The 17,838-nt window shown below is 42.7% G+C and overlaps 1 protein-coding gene across 4 annotated transcripts in view; it reads left to right on the top strand.

Annotated features, from left to right (window-relative positions):
- LOC129712758 (A-kinase anchor protein 13-like) overlaps window positions 1-17,838 on the top strand; it is a 387,357-nt gene that overhangs the window by 284,939 nt on the left and 84,580 nt on the right. For 3 of the 4 annotated variants that reach the window (XM_055661466.1, XM_055661468.1, XM_055661465.1), the window contains exons 12-15: window positions 4,851-5,224; window positions 9,376-9,429; window positions 15,549-15,747; window positions 17,530-17,614. In XM_055661466.1, coding sequence (XP_055517441.1) covers window positions 4,851-5,224; window positions 9,376-9,429; window positions 15,549-15,747; window positions 17,530-17,614 — 712 coding nt within the window. The remainder of the gene's footprint in view (window positions 1-4,850; window positions 5,225-9,375; window positions 9,430-15,548; window positions 15,748-17,529; window positions 17,615-17,838) is intronic. The other variant, XM_055661467.1, reaches the window with a different exon arrangement.

The following is a 17,838-nucleotide window of genomic DNA, read 5'->3' as shown; positions in this document are numbered from 1 at the left end:
TCCCCGGAGAACATGGATAGGTGACATTTCAGGTCGGAACACTTCTTCGGAATGATTGGGGTGAGGGGGTAAAGGGGGTGAGGAGAGGTGGGGGGTAGGACAAAGCCTGGCATGTGATCGGTGGATACAGGCACTCCAACACTTTGTCTTTTTTTGGGGGGGATGAACCAGCATCTGCAGTTCCTTGTGTTGCCATTTTACTGCTCCACTGCGAAAAACTCCTCAAGGCATCAAAAAAAACCCTCGCCTGTATCTACCCATCACGTGCAAGGCTTTATCCTGCCCCCACCTCTCTTCCAGGTTTCTCCCCCTCACCACAATCAGTCTGAAGTAGGGCCCCGTACGAAAATGTCACCTTATCCATGTTTTCCAGAGGTGCTGACCAGCTGAGTTACGCCAGGACTTTGTGTCATTTTTAAATTATTTGTTTACTTTAGTTCAGAGATGCAGCATGGAAACAGGCCCTTCAGCCAACAAAGTACACACCAACCATTGGTCACCTCTGTTCTATGTTTTCTCACATGCATCCGCTCCCTACACACTGAGGGATCATTTACAGAGTCCAATTAACCTGTCTTTGGGATGTGGGACAAAACCGGAGCACCAGGCTGTGATCACCAAGAGAACGTGCACACTCAACACAGATAACACACAAGGTCAGGATCAAACTCGGGTCTCTGGCACTATGAGGCAACAGCTACACTACTGTGCCACCACTGTGGCATGATGTAACTGGATAGCTGCTATGATTGCCATGTTTTCCCACTTCCGTGAGTTGTCGGTAAGCTATCACACCACAATCTCCAACCACATAACTGGTAGACTGACATATTTTTGAACCAAAGGCCTTCTCCCCAAGAGAAAGCCACGTGGTGGCACAAGTCTTTTCTGCCTCAGCTGTCCTGTCTCAGTTCATAGCATCCTGATAGGAAGTTAGAATTGCTGCAGAGGGTCAAAGAGTAAAGGAATCCTGGTGTTTCTGAGTGAAATGGGTAAACTAATCCTAAAGTGAATACCACAGGACATTGTCACCTTTGATCTGAGGAAACAATTCTAACTTCCTGTCAAAACCAAAACAAATGGCCAGCTTTGGGGCAAAGGCCAAGTCCATGCTCTTCAACCCAAAAAACATGTTGTTTTTCAGATTCTGCAACAGCTGAAAGCTATTTTTTACTTTGACTGCTAAGTCTGCTGGTGTTGGCAGGGTCTTTTCCAATCACCTGCATTCTGTGGACTTTGGTTTATATACAAGCCTAGACCACTTATGTCAGCAATCATTGTGTGAGAGAAGCCAATATAACATGTGTACGCTGCCTGCTATTATGCTTAATGAAGGGCTGGGATGGAGGGATTTCAAGAGGAAAAGTGAAGATTAAGCAGGGAAGGGAGCTTCAAACTAAACCACGATCAGAATGAAATTTAGGATTTATCTCCAAGTTGTTCACTCGGGTGATAACCCTTTAATTAACATCACTGATAAAAACAAAATAACTGTCCTTTAATTAGTTTTAGTTTTGGAGATGCAGCACAGAAACCGGTCCTTCGGCCCACTGAGTCCGCAACGACCAGCGATCCTTGCACACCAGCGCTATCCGACACATACTAGGAACCAAGCCAATTAACCTACAAACCTGAACGCCTTTAGAGTGTGGGAGGAAACCGAAGATTTCAGAACAAACCAGTGCAGGTCATGGGGAGAAGGTACAAACTCCGTACAGACAAGTACCCGTAGTCGGGATCGAACCCAGGGCTTCTGGCGCTCTAAGATAGTAGCTCTACCACTGCGCCGCCGTGCTGCCCCTTAATTTCATTCCTGTTTTGGGGAGCTTGCTGACTTGCAAAATAATTGCTACCTTTTCTACATTGCAACAACTTCAAGAGAATATCATTGACTTGAAGACATTTTGCCATAGAACATGAAAGGAGCATTAGTAATGGAGGGGCTTCTTTGATTAAAACAACAACATGAGCACTATGACCAAAACTGTACGCTCCAATGAGAAAAATAATTGTTTTCATTTCTAGAGGTTTGACGTAATGTTGGCTTCATGTATATTGGAGTATCCCATGCTGTTTGATGTTTCTGTGCGTAGCTTTTTCCCACAGCTGTGTTAATCAGTGTCTCCCATCAGTCACATAACAATTTCCTTAAGCCCCTGCTTCAACTCTGAACAGCCACTTAGTCATTCAATCGTAGAGGCATAAGGCATGGAAACAGCCCAACTCATCCATGTCAACCAAAATGCCCATTTGCCCACATTTGGCCCATATCCCTCTGAACCCTTGCTACCCAGTATGTATCCAAGTATCTTAAAAATGTTGTGATAGCACCTGCCTCAACTACCTCTTCTGACAGCTCATTCCATTCACCCACCCCCCTCTGAGTGAAATAGTTGCCCATCAGGTTTGTGTTAAATCTTGGCCCTCTCAGCTTAAACGTGTGTCCTCTGGTTTTTGAATGGCCTACTTTGGATATAAGACTCTGCAGTCACCAAATATATTTCTTTTTTTCTTTTTTTTAATTTATTTTTATTAGAAGTACAGTAAATTACAGTAATACACATCAGTTATATCTTATTACATTTGTTGTACCACTTCGTTTTTCGAGCTTTAAAAAAGATAGAAATAAAAGAAGTAAGGAAAGTGAGCAAGAATCGTGAAGGTGCAGGAAAGTGTTGGGAAAAGAGAGCCCATTAGGGAAGAAGTTAGAGAAGGAAGTAAAGAAAGGAAATAAGACCCTAGAAAGAAAAGAAAAAAAAGGAAAAACAATCGCTCTATTGTAACACAAAACTCGCAAAAAAGGATATACCAACCGTGTTTTTTTTTTTTTTTAAATTTATTTTATACCCCCCGTTACCAGATCCTGGTACCATTTATATTTTAAATTACTATTGCACCTTATGCTTGTAATAGTTCCATGAATGCAGACCACGTCTTTTGGAAGTGGTCTGCTTTGCCTGCTAGGAGGAGTCTCATCTCTTCCAAGTGTAGTGTTTCGAACATGTTTGAAATCCACATTTTTATTGTTGGTATTGGAGCATTTTTCCAAAATTTGAGTATAAGCTTTTTTCCCATTATTAGCCCGTAATTAAGTAAGTTCTTTTGAAACCCGTTTAATTCGGGGTTACCTTCCAATATTCCAAAAATGACCCATTCTGCTTTTGGTACAAGTTTTATTTTAAATAATTTTGTGAAGATTTCAAATATTTTGTTCCAAAATGTTTGGATTTTTATACAAAAAACAAAAGAGTGCGCTATGATAGCTTCTTGTGACTGACATTTATCACAAATGGGTGAGACATTGGGGAAAAGTTTATTTATTTTAGTTTTTGAATAATATAGTCTATGTAATGTTTTATATTGAATTAGAGTATGTCGTACGTTGATCGAGCATTTATGCACATATAGTAAGTGTTTATCCCAGCTCTCTTTTGAAATTTTTATAGCTAGTTCTTGTTCCCAGTCTCTTCTAATACCATCGGTTGTAGGTATTTCTATATTTAAAATAATGTTGTATAAGTATGATATTAGATTTGCTGATTCAGCCTTTGTCTTCATGGCTTCATCCAATAAGTCTGGGGACATGTTATGATAGTCTTTTGTGTATTTTTTCAGATAGTCACGGATTTGAAGATATTTAAAATATTGATTATTTTTCAAATTATATTTCAGTTGTAATACAGGAGCGACTCTCCTCTCACCAATGAATCTGAATAACAAAAATTATAATAAAAATCCAACGATACATAGCACAATTAGAACTTGGAAACAAATAAAACGGAATCTAAAATTAAGAAATCTATCTCGTTTAATGCCAATAGTCAATAACCCGTCGTTTAAACCTTCAATTATAGATAAATCATTTACACAATGGGAAAGAATGGGAATTAAAATGCTCGGAGACTTGTATGAATCAGGAAAATTATTACCACTTCACCAAATCTATTCCCTTCATGATTTATACACCTCTACAAGATCGGCTCTCAATCCACCTGCGCATTCAAAAATAAAGTCCTATCCTGCCCAACCTCTCCCGCACTCAAGCCCCCGTGTCCTGGCAACATCCTCGTAAATCTGCCCTGCACTTTTTCCAACTGACACAGATTGCGAATAACAGGGCTCCAAGCAGCAAACCCTTCCACCCCCCTTCCACACACACTCACACACACACATCTGTCATATCCTGTCAAATTGAAAAGCACCCATATATTCTCACTCTTTACTAAATGTCTGATAATCAGTTCTCAATCTGTAACTTGGAAGCTTACAAACTAGCAGTATGAACATTGAATTCTCCTGTATTTTGGTAATTAACTTACACAGACCACCGCCTCCTCCTCCTTCCTCTCCTTTCCCCCGTAAAGATTGGTAAATACCTCGATTGTCCGCAGAGATGAGAGCCCAGGGTTACTCAATTATTGCTTCTGTTGCAAAATGTGGATTACGGGAATGACTGAGACCTTGCATTTGGAAAAAATAAGATTTGTCTTAATTGACAAACCAGAATTATTTGTTAGAATATGGTCTCCATTTATTGCATTTTTGAAAAAGTGAATTGGTTTAACACAAGATCAGGGTTGAAACCTAAGTTTGGGATAGGATGAATAGTTATACTCAACATTTCCTGGATCTATCTCCACAAGCTTGTTATTTCTCCTTTTGCGTCTCCTTTTTTTTTTCTATTAGTTTCTCTCATCTTTTTCTCTCTTTACCTTTATTCTTTAAAAAAAATCTTAAATAAACACTGAAGCTATGTAAGAAATCTGTAATTATATTGTTGCTCACTATTATTTGTACACATGCTTCTAATAAAAATACTTATCAAAAAAAAATGATTGCTTCTGTTTCAGGTAGAGGATGATCAGAATGTGGTGTACGAAATTGGTGGAGTGACGACAAGCAGCTCAACTGTCGGGGACCCTGAAGCCTCGGAGACCCTGGAAGGTGGCGTTTTCCTGCTGCCCACCACTGCCTTTGAAGTGCAAGAGCCACGGCCGCAGCAGAGCCCCACCGGCACAGACGAGGCGGGTGGCAGCGTGCCGTCTGGGCAGCGGGACGGCTGCCCCGTGGTCTGCGAGGCGGAGGAGGAGAAGGACAGCATGGCCGAAGTGCCCACTCGCGGCCCCACCTTCAGGCCGTCCATCAGGTCGCTGTCGCCCTTCCGGAGGCACAGCTGGGGCCCTGGGAAAAACACAGGCAGCGAAACCGAGATCAACCAGCGAAGGTAGGATGGGAAGAGGGAGGTCAGGGTGCAAGCAAGTACATATAACATTATGGGCAGACACTTGTTCAATGGTAGACACTTGATGGCAAGATACCTGTTCATAATGCATCATCATCCTTACAGTGCAGAAGACATGAGCTAACTAAAGTTCATAGTTTCAAGAAGCAGAATTAGGCCATTCAGCCCATCAAGTCTGCAATCATGGTTGATCTAACTTTCCCTCTCAACCCCATTCCCCTGCCTTCACCCCATAACCCCTGATACCCGTATTAATCAATAATCTGTCATCTCAATCAGCAATGCAAGGCTTTTTAGCCCCTTGAGCCAGTTGCAACTTTTGGTCAGATGATAATTTGTCATACAACTTAGACACTGGCCCTTTGGCCCACTGTGTCCATACTGACCATCAAGAACTTATCTATACTAAACCCACAAAACAGCATGTGGTCTATAGCCTGCCTTGCCTTGACAATTCAAATGTTTGTCCAAATGCTTCTTAAATATGAGCCTACCTGTCTCCAGATCCTCAAACAGTTCATTTGAGATTGCAACTACTCTGAGTGGAAGAGATGAATTCCCAAGTGTTTTTTCTCCTCACCTTATTCCTCAGTCTCATCTTAGATGCCTCTGCCATGTGGAAAAGTTTCTTACTATCTCACAGCTTTGGATGCCGACAACTGTGCCAATTTCAACTGTGGACCATTTTCCTGTATTCCCCAGTTAATAAAGTTATCTTAGTTTCCTAATTAACAATTGGTGTAGCATCAGTTTTCTCCTGAAGAAGAATTCTAAATTGCTACCATTCGCACATGTCACAAGCCACTCACAGAAACATGTCATTTAGGCCAATTGGTTCATTCCAACAACAATATTTTTTGTGCGTTTCCTCGTTGATATCCCACCATAACTAGAGACATCTGGGTCACCTGTGATGTGGGTCTGAAGAAGGATCTTGACCCAAAACTTCACTTATTCCTTTTCTCCAGGGATGCTGCCTGACCCACTGAGTTACTCCAACACTTTGTGTCTGCCTGTTGCCTGACAGTTTGAATTTCTTATTCTTTCTTTTTCATAATCATAATAATCATAATCATACTTTATTAGCCAAGTATGTTTTGCAACATAGGAGGAATTTGATTTGCCATACAGTCATACCAATAAAAAGCAACAGAACAACACAAAATATATTATAACATGAACATCCACCACAGTGACTCCTCCACCTTCCTCACTGTGATGGAAGACGAAAAAAGTTCAATCTCTCCCTTATTTGTCCTCCAGCAGTTGGGGGCCTTTAACTCATGAAGAAAGACTGGATAGACTTGGTTTACACTCTCTAGAATTTAGGAGATTGAGAGGGGATCTTATAGAAACTTACAAAATTCTTAAGGGGTTGGACAGGCTAGATGCAGGAAGATTGCTCCCGATGTTAGGGAAGTCCAGGACAAGGGGTCACAGCTTAAGGATAAGGGGGAAATCCTTTAAAACCGAGATGAGAAGAACTTTTTTCACACAGAGAGTGGTGAATCTCTGGAACTCTCTGCCGCAGAGGGTAGTCGAGGCCAGTTCATTGGCTATATTTAAGAGGGAGTTAGATGTGGCCCTTGTGGCTAAGGGGATCAGAGGGTATGGAGAAAAGGCAGGTACGGGATACTGAGTTGGATGATCAGCCATGATCATATTGAATGGCGGTGCAGGCTCGAAGGGCCGAATGGCCTACTCCTGCACCTAATTTCTATGTCTATGTAACCTTCCATTGACGGGATGATCTTACTCCTCTTCGTTAGGGCAATAAAGCTCCTGCATCGGGGGGGGGGGGGGGGGGGGGGAATCTCAGCTCCCCTGTGCCGGGCGACCTACCCCAGGTCGGTGCTAGTCGAACGTCGTGCAGATTTTGGAGCTTCCCGACGTCGGTCTCAACCTGAGACTGCGAGCTCCTTGATGTTAAAGTCCGCAGGCCGCGGTTGGAGCATTGGTCCCAGGCAAGGAATCGGCTCCGATTGTAGGTCCACATCCCACGGTGGTGCTCAAAGTTAGTCCCGAGCACGGCCTCCAGCTCCATGATGTTAGGCCGCAGAGCAACCAGAGATACGACCCTGAAAACAATCCCATCTCCGGCAAGGTAAGAGAATGGAAAAAAGTTTCCCCCGACCCCCTCCCCCACATAAAACAAAACAGAAAACATTAACACATACTTTTTAAACACACTAAATATAACAAAAAAAAGTGAATAGACGTTAAATGAAGACTCGAGTTCAGTTCATGATCTAGTCCGCATTGATCCAACGTTACCATTTCACAGCTCCCATTTCCCTTGCTGGAGTAATCAATTATTTCTCTGTAAGTTTGCGACAGAACCATTTAAGCACACGATTGCTTCATGGTAACTAATAATTACACAGACCTGACTTGCAACATCATCTGTCCATGGGGCAGCACGGTGGCGCAACAACAGAGTTGCTGCCTCACGGCGCCAGAGACCCGGGTTCGATCCTGACTATGGCTGCTATCTGTACGGAATTTGTACATTCTCCCCTTGACCGGGTTTTCTCCGGGTGCTCCGGTTTCCTCCCACACTCCAAAGATGGAGAGGTTTGTAGGTTAATTGGCTTCAGTAAATTGTAAATTGTCCCAAGTGTGTTGGATGGCCCTAGCGTACGATGGTTGGTGCAGACTTACTGGGCCAAAGGGCCTGTTTCTGCACTGCATGTCTAAAGGCATTCCCTCCACAGATGTGGCCTGACCCACTGACTTCCTCCTGGACTTTGTTTACATTTTGAATTCACCGTCTATTGGAGTTTGAATATCTGGACTTTTCATACTGAAACTTCTATAGTCAAGGAAAGAAAACTAGGATAGACACAAAAACCTGGAGTAACTAAGTGGGTCAGACAACATCTCTGGAGAAAAGGAATGGGTGATATTTCAGGTTGAGACCCTTCTTCAGACTGACTGAAGAGGAGCGAAAGTGGGATAGCATAGAACTAGTGTGAACGGGTGATCGCTTGTTGGTGTGGTCTCGCTGGGCAGAAGGGCCTGTTTCAATGCTGTATCTCCAATCTAGACAAAACTTGATTCAAGTGGCTATACATCCAAACATCTTGTTCCTCTTTGTGGTTGAGTTTACTGGTGCTGCTGAAGTTGGTGAAGAATCAACCAAGATAGCTCAATTCTTAAAAGTCAAGGTATTTGTGGATGGCTTTGAATATCAGTTAGACTAAATGGACTGAGACTTTCCATCCATCCATCCAAATGTAAGCTGTTCCTAGTTTTATCTTCTTTGTGTAGAAGTTTAAAAATGAAATATCCAGATATTTATACCCTGGATAATCCTTTAGTGTCTGTAACCTTTATTAATTGAAAAGCTATCGTGTGACTGAGTGGTTCTGTCACTTACACAGAAAGGAATTGATCTAATTTCAGTGACAGATTATTCTGGGAAGGGAGATGGCAGCTGTAAACAAGAGCATCGGATCAATACAGACTACATCATGAACTAAACTCGAGTTGTCTGCATTAAGGAAAGCACAAAGTGATGGAGTAACAAAGTGGATTGGGCGACACCTTTGGAGAGAATGGAGATTCAGACTGAAGAAGGGCTCCGACACCAAACATCACCTATCCATTCCCTCCGCAAGTGCTGGCTGATCCACTGAGTTACTCCAGCACTGTGTGCTCTGCTCAAGAGTTCCTTAAACCTCTCCCATCTTCAATATTTGAAAAACACCATAAACAGAAATTTAACATAACAGTCCGGCAACAGGAACCAGTTTGCGGGACGGGACCGTTTTCCCAGAAAAGTGAAACTTCAAAGGTGACCTGATGTCCCAAGTTACAGCCTGTAAAGATTTGAAAGAGGAAGTGCACAAAAATAAGACATTCATGTTGGCATGGATCATTGGGGCCAAATGACATGTCTCTTTCATTGGCTTATGAAGCATGAGATCACAGCAAAAAAAGAGGAAGATGTGGTTTCAATTGTTGTCTGATATCTTGAACGTCAGACAGATTGGATGCAGAACTATCTTTGCTTGATGTGATCCCTTGCTGTTGTTTCTCGATTACTTTTTGTTCTAATTTTTCAGCCTATCTCGCTTCATTCATTTCTTTTCTCCACTGAATGATTGTTCATCTTCATGGTTCATTTTCAGTTCTGTGGGAATGCTTGGTGAAGTCATAAAGCGGCTGCCAATTCATAGAAGAAGGTAATAGACAAAGCAAAACTATTTTTTACTTTAACCAAAATAATTGGATTTTAACATCCTGTTTTCACATATTTGGCTACAGCTCCGATGTTCAAAAAGAATCCAAAACTCTTCGGCCCAAAGTTCTTACATCGACCAACATGCCCTATCTACATGCCCTAGTCTCACCTGCCTGCGTTTGGCCTACAGTGCCCTCCATAATGTTTGGGACAAAGACCCATCATTTATTTATTTGCCTCTGTACTCCACAATTTGAGATTTGTAATAGAAAAAAATCACATGTAGTTAAAGTGCACATTGTCAGATTTTAATAAAGGCCATTTTTATTCATTTTGGTTTCACCATGTAGAAATGACAGCAGTGTTTATACATAGTCTCCCCATTTCAGGGCACCATATTGTTTGGGACACAGCAATGTCATGTGAATAAAAGTAGTTATGTTTAGTATTTTGTTGCATATCCTTTGCATGCAATGACTGCTTGAAGTCTGCGATTCATGGACATCACCAGGTGCTGGGTGGCTTCTCTGGTGATGCAGCCATCTTTAGCTTATGCTTGTTTTGGGGGCTAGTCCCCTTCAGTTTTCTCTTCAGCATATATAAGACATACTCAATTGGGTTCAGATCGGGTGATTGACTTGGCCACTCAAGAATTGACCATTTTTTAGCTTTGAAAAACTCCTTTGTTGCTTTAGCAGTAGGTTTGGGATCATTGTCTTCCTGTAGAATGAATTGCCGGCCAATGAGTTTTGAGGCATTTGTTTGAACTTGAGCAGATAGGATGTGTCTATACACTTCAGAATTCATTATGCTACTACCATCAGCAGATGTTTCATCAATGAAGATAAGTGAACCAGTAGCTTCAGCAGCTGTACATGCCCAGACCATAACACCCCCATCAATGTGTTTCACAGATGAGGTGGTATGCTTTGGATCTTGGGTAGTTCCTTCTCTCCTCCATACTTTACTCTTGCCATCACTCTGATAAGTTAATCTTCGCCTCATCTGTCCACAAGACCTTTTTCCAGAACTGTGGTTGCTCTTTTAAGTACTTTTTGGCAAACTGTAACCTGGCCATCCTATTTTTGCGGCTAACCAGTGGTTTGCATCTTGCAGTGTAGCCTCTGTATGTCTGTTCATGATGTCTTCTGCGGACAGTGGTCATTGACAAATCCACACCTGACTCCTGAACAGTGTTTCTGATCTGTCGGACAGGTGTTTGGGGATTTTTCTTTATTATAGAGAATTCTCCTGTCATCAGCTGTGGAGGTCTTCCTTGGCCTGCCAGTCCCTTTGTGATTCTCAGTCTCATAATGGCTCCTTTGACTTTCATTGGCACATCTTTGCTCCTCATGTTGATAAACAGCGTAAAGGTTTCCAAAGGTGATGGGAAGACTGGAGGAAAGACGAGGTGCTGAGAGCTCTCTTATACCTGCATTAAACACACCTGAGCAATTACAAATAAAGGTGAAGCCATGTGTCCCAAAAACATTATGGTGCCCGGAAATGGGGGGGGGGGGGGGGGGGGGGGGGGGGGGGGGGGGGGGGGGGGGGGGGGTATGTAAACACAGCTGTAATTTCTACATGGTGAAGCCATAATGTATAAAAATGGCCTTTAATAAAATCTGACAATGTGCACTTCAACCACATGTGAATTTTTCAATTACAAATCTCAAATTGTGGAGTACAGAGGCAAATAAAAAAACGATGGGTCTTTGTCCCAAACATTATGGAGGTCACTGTATATCCTTCTAAACCTGTCCTGTCTGTGTACCTGCCTATATGCTTCTTAACGTTGCAATAGTACTGCCTCAACTATCTCCTCTGGCAGCTCATTCCATACGCCCAGCATCCTTGGTGTAAAAAAAAGTTACCCCTCGGGTTCCTTTTACCATTTAGCAGTTATTTAGCATTTCTGCAAAGTATTCTTTCACTGAACCTTGGTCTCTGGTATGACAATTGGAACTGATCAAATATCAATTTCTTAAGTAGACATATTTCTTACCCTAAACCTTGCAAAATTGAAAAATCATGCTGCCACAGACCGATGACTTCCAGTTGTCCGTGTATGTAACACATGGCTGACTCATGTAAATATTTGTCTTTGTTTCATTTCTGCAATGGCTTTTGCAAAAACTCAACACATTTCCTGGGCGCCAACCCAGCGACTTCCCCTGGAAGGTTGAAGGTCTTGGTGGGCATTCATTGTCTAGACTCGAGATGCTCCCTTTGGTAAGAAAATCAGGGAGAGCTAGCGACTAGACACCAAATGAACTGCAGGTTTACAAAAAGAAGGATAGAATGCTGGAGTAACTCAGTAGGTCACGCAGCATCCTTAGAGAACATGGATAGGTGACATTTCCGATCGAGACCTTTCTTCAGACTGAAAAAGGATCCTGACCCGAAACTTCACTTATCCATGTTTGCTGGGGATGCTGCCTGAGCCTGAGTTACTCCAGCACTTTGTGTCGGATTGAACTGCCACCGTTTGGGTGTTGTTCCTTGACCTGCATTCATCTCCTCCATACTCCGGAGGAGTGGTGATGCAGAGGTCTGTGAGGTCTCTAACCCACCTGGTTTATTAATCAAGAGCAGGGCTTTGTTTTTGCAAGTACATTAATAACAAGTTTCGTAACAACCTCAATTGGCACAGTTTTATTTATGAACTAATTACTGCCACATTTTTACATTTTCTGGTAACTGAATTCTTTAACAAATGAGATAGGAGCACAAAACATGTATTTAGTCCCATTTGGGATAATACAAGGCATCTGATCTGAATAGCATGTACTCGTGTACCTTAATGATAATGCATCAAATGACTAAAATTACTGTCACAAAATAGGTTTAGATTGGTTTATTGTCTCGTGTACCTCGGTAGACGAGATAATAAAAAATCTAAACCTATTTTGTGGCAGTAATTTTAGTCATTTGATGCATTATCATTAAGGTACAAAATGCACCTAAATTGACAACAGCAATAATAATTCTTGACACTAAGTTGTCTTTTGCATGCCCAGGGCTTGGCATTTTTCCATCCCAGTACTCTGTGCAGGTCATTGAACAGCATGTTTTTCACATATCTCCGGGCATTTTGATTGATCAACAGTGTTATACAAGTCTACATTGTGGCATTGACAACGCAAAGTGCGTGGTTGATATTATAATGACAACACATCACTTTGTTTTGGCCATAAAATTAAAGCAAATTTTCCAAATAGGTTCTTGAGCATATTCTAAAACCAAATGTTTAAAAATGTTTTAAAAGATAATTAAATAAAAAAGCTAAAAACAAATGTTGACCTGGTAAAAAATATTAAAACGAAAAATAAAATCCCCAAATGCTACTTTCAGACTTCTGTCAGTGGCGGCAATGTCAGGACTATCTGGCAGAAATTGTTAAAGTATCAACAATACTGAGAGCACATTGGATTGTGCAATTTGAGAAGATAATTTGGCCAAGCATTTTAACCAACTTTAAAAACCTCAAGTCAACAAACACTTAACTGCGTTTTTATGAACCTCCTATCTTGAATGTGGTTGCTGTCGTTGCATTAACCTCAGCTGAAATTTCCTGTCTATGGGCTTCTTTCCTCTTGCTATTTCCTTCCTTGTTCTGATCTTTCTCCGCTTATTTGTAGTGTGAGCTGGTGTCCTTCTGACAAGCTACCCTTTGTCACGGGGCGTGACTTTAGTCGCAGAAGGTATGGATCGTACCATGTGCCGTCTGAGAGTGTAACCATCATTTACTTATTTGAAGTTTGAAATGTAAAGCTGGGGAAATTGAGTAAATACATTTTTGGTGCAACTTAAGATGACAAATTCTGTAAATAAAGGAATGAACACCAAAATAACCCTTGGGTCCACAGCAAATGTGTTGGTTCTTGAACAGAACAAAGAAAAGTATTTCTGCTTTAGGTATTTTTCTGCACAATGACATCTAGAAGAGAGAACTATCTTCAGTTCATATTTTTTTTTTTGGGGGGGGGGCTAGTTCTGTGAACAGGGTGGGGGAGGGAAAATGAAACTTTTCCCAGGTTATATTTGGAGGAGCAACACATATGACTTTGTATTCCCATGGGGAAAGCAGTATTTGGGAGCTAGGCCTTCCTTATTTTGGGGTGGAGGCAGGGGCATGTGACCTGTTACAGTTGCTGATCACAACCCCCCCCCTGATCCCCCCCCCCCCCCCCCCCCCCCCCCCCCCCCCCCCCCCCCCCCCCCCCCCCCATGCATCTCCACACACTCAGTGATATGACAAGCATTCCCACTGGCCCCAGCTTCTGTCAATTAAAGAAAATCATATTGTACGGGACAATGTAAAGAACAAAAAGTGGAAAGGCAGTGGAACAAATTCCTAGAGTTTTGGCACTGAAACCTGACCATTCACTACATTTGTTTCTGTTTGTCTCTGTCACTTATCCCTTTTCCTCCCACATCTCCCTTCCCTGAGTCCTGAAGGATCGTTTCAATGACATTTACACAAGCATGGGAAGTGGGCACCAGATCGTTAAGTAATTGGTTTGTACTGAGGACTTCTTCTCAGCATCCTTGTTCTTCTATTTCAGGAAGGGTTGCATGTCCACAGACAGACTGATGGTCTGAATATGGAGCTGCGGGCAGGCTCAATGTTAAATCATCAGTGACACTTTCACATTCACGTCAAAATGCTGCTTTGTTTAGATATACAACATGGAAATGGGCTTTTCAGCCAACCGAGTCCACACCAATCATGGATCACACATGCGCGCACTAGTTCCATGTTAATTCCACTGTCTCATCCACACCCCACATACTGGGGGCAATTTAGAGAAGCCAATTAAACCGACCAACCCTCACATCTTTGTGATGTGGGAGGAAACCGGAGCACCCGGAGAAAACCCACCAGCACAGGGAGAACGTTGAACCCGAGTCTCTGGCACTATGAGGCAACCGCTGTAGTAGCTGCACCACTGTGTTGCCCTTTTGTTTTCCTGTCTACTGTGAGCAGTGATGCACATATCTTCACTGTTCAATGCACTTCTTCAAGTTCCTCCACATCCTCAGTTGTGTTGAGAGCTTCAGTGTTAAATATGCTTTTGTTATTGAATTTGAATTCCTTCGTGTCTCAGGCTATTGACACTAATCTTGGTTCTGATCACCATTCTGTGCTTTTCCCACGCACAAATATAGTAAAATGCTTTTTTTCTAAATAATTTTTCCTCTCCCACCTGCCTTGCCAAAAGCAACACAGCTTTCATCAGTAAAATCAGGATTCTAGATATACAGCAGATCAGTTGGCATCTAGAAAATAACAGAATAGATCTGTATCCAATTGTGGGTCCCAGTGCAATGATTCAATGTTATCTTCAGATATTATGGGTGATGGATAAATAACAGCATTATCAACGCTGTTCCACCATCAAGGGGCAACGTTGAATATCTTATTGGTCATAGATCATAGGGTCTTAGTACAGAAAGAACCACTCCAGATCACCATGTCCATGCCAACCATTGCACCTATCTACACTAGTCCCATCTACCTGCATTTGGTCCATGGCTTTCTAGGCTTTGGTGGTTTGAAGGCCCGTCTAGATACCTCTTTAAAGGTTGTGAAGGAGAGTATTTGCCTCACCACCTCAGGAGGGGTGAAAATTGCCCACCTCACGGTCTGGCCAAATGTGACTTCACATCCATCAATGTGGTAGATTCCTAACTACTGTCGGAAGTGGTAAGTTTGGCAATGCCGGGGAAAGGTAAAGCCAGAGTCAAATGAAGTGTCTGCCCATGATGTCCACATTTCATCAATGATACTTTCAAACTATGAAAGCTTTCATTACTTTTTTTGTCCATTCCCTTGCATTAAATGCCAGCCTATCCACTGTCATCTCTATCCTTACCTATAGCACACTCCAAAGCCATTTCATTCCCCTAGTTCTTCACAACCACGCTCTCGAGTATCCACTATTTTTTCCTCCCCTGACCTAAACCATGTCTGTTTAACGCAAGTTGTTGAAAATTAATTATTTGAAGACAAATATTTTTCGCTAGCCTTTGAAAAGTTTGCCAAGTTGGTGAAGGTTCTCTCTGTTGTTTTCCAAACATGCAAAGGTTACTTGAACCTGTCTTCTGTGTGTTCAGTTACAGCCTGGAAGGACTGACGGGCAACAGCAGCGAGGTGACCAAGGAGCCGCCACACACCATGGAGTCGGTTCTGCAGAGTACCCGGGACCCTCGGCGTACTCCAGTGGTCGGCACCGATGAGCGCGGCTCGCTCGTCTCGCTGACCGAGGAAGAGATGGAGTCGGACCACAGCGAGGGCAGCGTGTTTGATAACTCGGTAAATCGGATTGGAATGCAAACGGCTGGTTCTCACGACCAAAGCTCAGGGAATTGGGCTCTTATTCATGTTAGCTGGACGGTAACGTGGTTTACTGCAATCGGGATGTGCTGCTTATAACTTGGAGCAGGTTACGTGTGCTCAAGCTAAAGGAAGACATTTTGCCTTGAATGCATCATTGTCTAAAGATGCCCAAAGGGAACTCAAATTCCACTGTGGTGTTAGTGCAGGAACAGGAGGAGACAATCCTATCTCTGATCCCTTCCCATCATCTTCAATGAGACTTTGTTAATCTGATATCTCTCTCACTTCACCTGCCATGTTAATCCAATATCCATCTCTCTACACCTGCCTTTTCCCCAAAACACTCAACACATTAGGTTAACAAAGAAATCAGCCGACTCAGATTTAAATGTGACTCTTGGCTTTGTCATCAATGGTTGTTTGTTGAAGAGTTCCTATAAAATAATTCATAACCTCACATTTGAAAGGCACCCTTTTAATTTTTTAGATTATACCCTCTCCAACAAATCTCTATTTCCATTAATATTAAATCAAATTAATTTAATCAAATTATCAAGGCTTCAGGTCAATCGTTTTAATTTGGTTGCAAATGCTCATGTCCAGGGTGTGGGCTAGCAAGCAAAGGAAGTATTTATTGTCTGTCCCCCATTGCCCTGGAGAAGATGTTGAGCCTCCGACACAGTCTCCCATCATTGTCCATTGACACTGACCCTTGGATTCCTGCTATCCTTCTGAGAAACACTGGGAGCTGAACCATCCAAGGTTGGCATAAGCTTCCCAAGATGTGTTGTCTGCGATTCTTCTCAGTGGACTGAATGTAGTGTAACCCAGACTTTGTACAACTGAAAGATGATTTCCTGTGTCCAATGTTGCTCGTCAGGTCAGGTCGGGGGGAGTTCCCCTCACCACAGGTACCATGTAATCCCGTGCTACCTGCCCCATGGTTCGATAGTCGGCGACTAAACCGTCTCCCCCACCTGGTTTGCGAGGTAAGAAGGGGGCCGTGGACCCCCAGCAGGACCAAAAACAAGACCTGTCAAAGGGCGGATGAGCTTCTAGTGAGCCAACGGCCATCCACACTTCAGTAGAAGTTGCGATCACTGTCGTACACAGCATTGTAAGGAACGATGATAAAGCACACACACCGAAATCCTATGCTTCCAGCGGCGGAAGTCCGCAGGACGGGAGGACGGAGATATGTGGTGCGTCCGTCACCGTTCCCGTCGGAAACCAGCACCACTGTGTCGCTGATGTTTTCAACGATGATGATGAATGTTGCTCGTCCCCATGTGCTGGCATCAGTCATTAGATCTTTGATAATTGTCCCTTCCTGACCATATTGTAATGTTCTTTGAACAGGAACCCTATGAATCTACTTTCCCCATCGTCCAAAACCTCCATTCCGCCCCCCTTTAGTTCAAGCTAATGGCCTCACTTTTATAATCTATTTATCACTGTCCCACTTATTTATATGCATAAACTATTAATACCATTTTCTTCAGTGTTGGAGCTGAGTAAATGCTCAGCGCCTTTTTACCACATTATAGTTACTTCATCTGCTATTTTGACAGTGGCCGTGTTTTAAATAGCTGCTGTCATTGAGTCTCACAGTCAAGTCTATTGTTTAGGTGACCATCTGGGCTTCATTGCCGGTGCACTTAATATTAACCATTTGGGAGATGCAGGATTTGCCTACGATTTTACACACAATGCCATTGGGATAAGAATGAACATTAAACACATGTTGTTTCCTTACAGAATTTGCCCAGGACTCAGCTGCATTCTGCTCCTCCATTAACGAAATCCCTCTCGCTACAAGCCATCAGTGTTCCAAGCACAGACAGTGAGTACTCCGTGACTTTCTTAGGTGGCTTACAAAATAATCATTAATTCATGTGTTGCATGTGTGGGAATAAACAAGAGTGGAAATGTTGACTGTCTTGCACTTCTTAAAACTGCATGCCCTCTGGGTGGCCATTTGCTTTTCCACATGTTCTCATCCTCCTGAAGATGTTTATGTTTGTCGCATGGATCATGAAGAATTGGTGATGGCAGAACACTAGGCAT

Source organism: Leucoraja erinacea, chromosome 33, assembly GCF_028641065.1.
Source record: "Leucoraja erinacea ecotype New England chromosome 33, Leri_hhj_1, whole genome shotgun sequence".
NCBI classification, from domain to species: Eukaryota; Metazoa; Chordata; class Chondrichthyes; order Rajiformes; family Rajidae; genus Leucoraja; species Leucoraja erinaceus.
The sequence above is the reverse complement of the archived record's forward strand: the minus strand, read 5'-3'. Positions and strand labels throughout refer to the sequence as shown.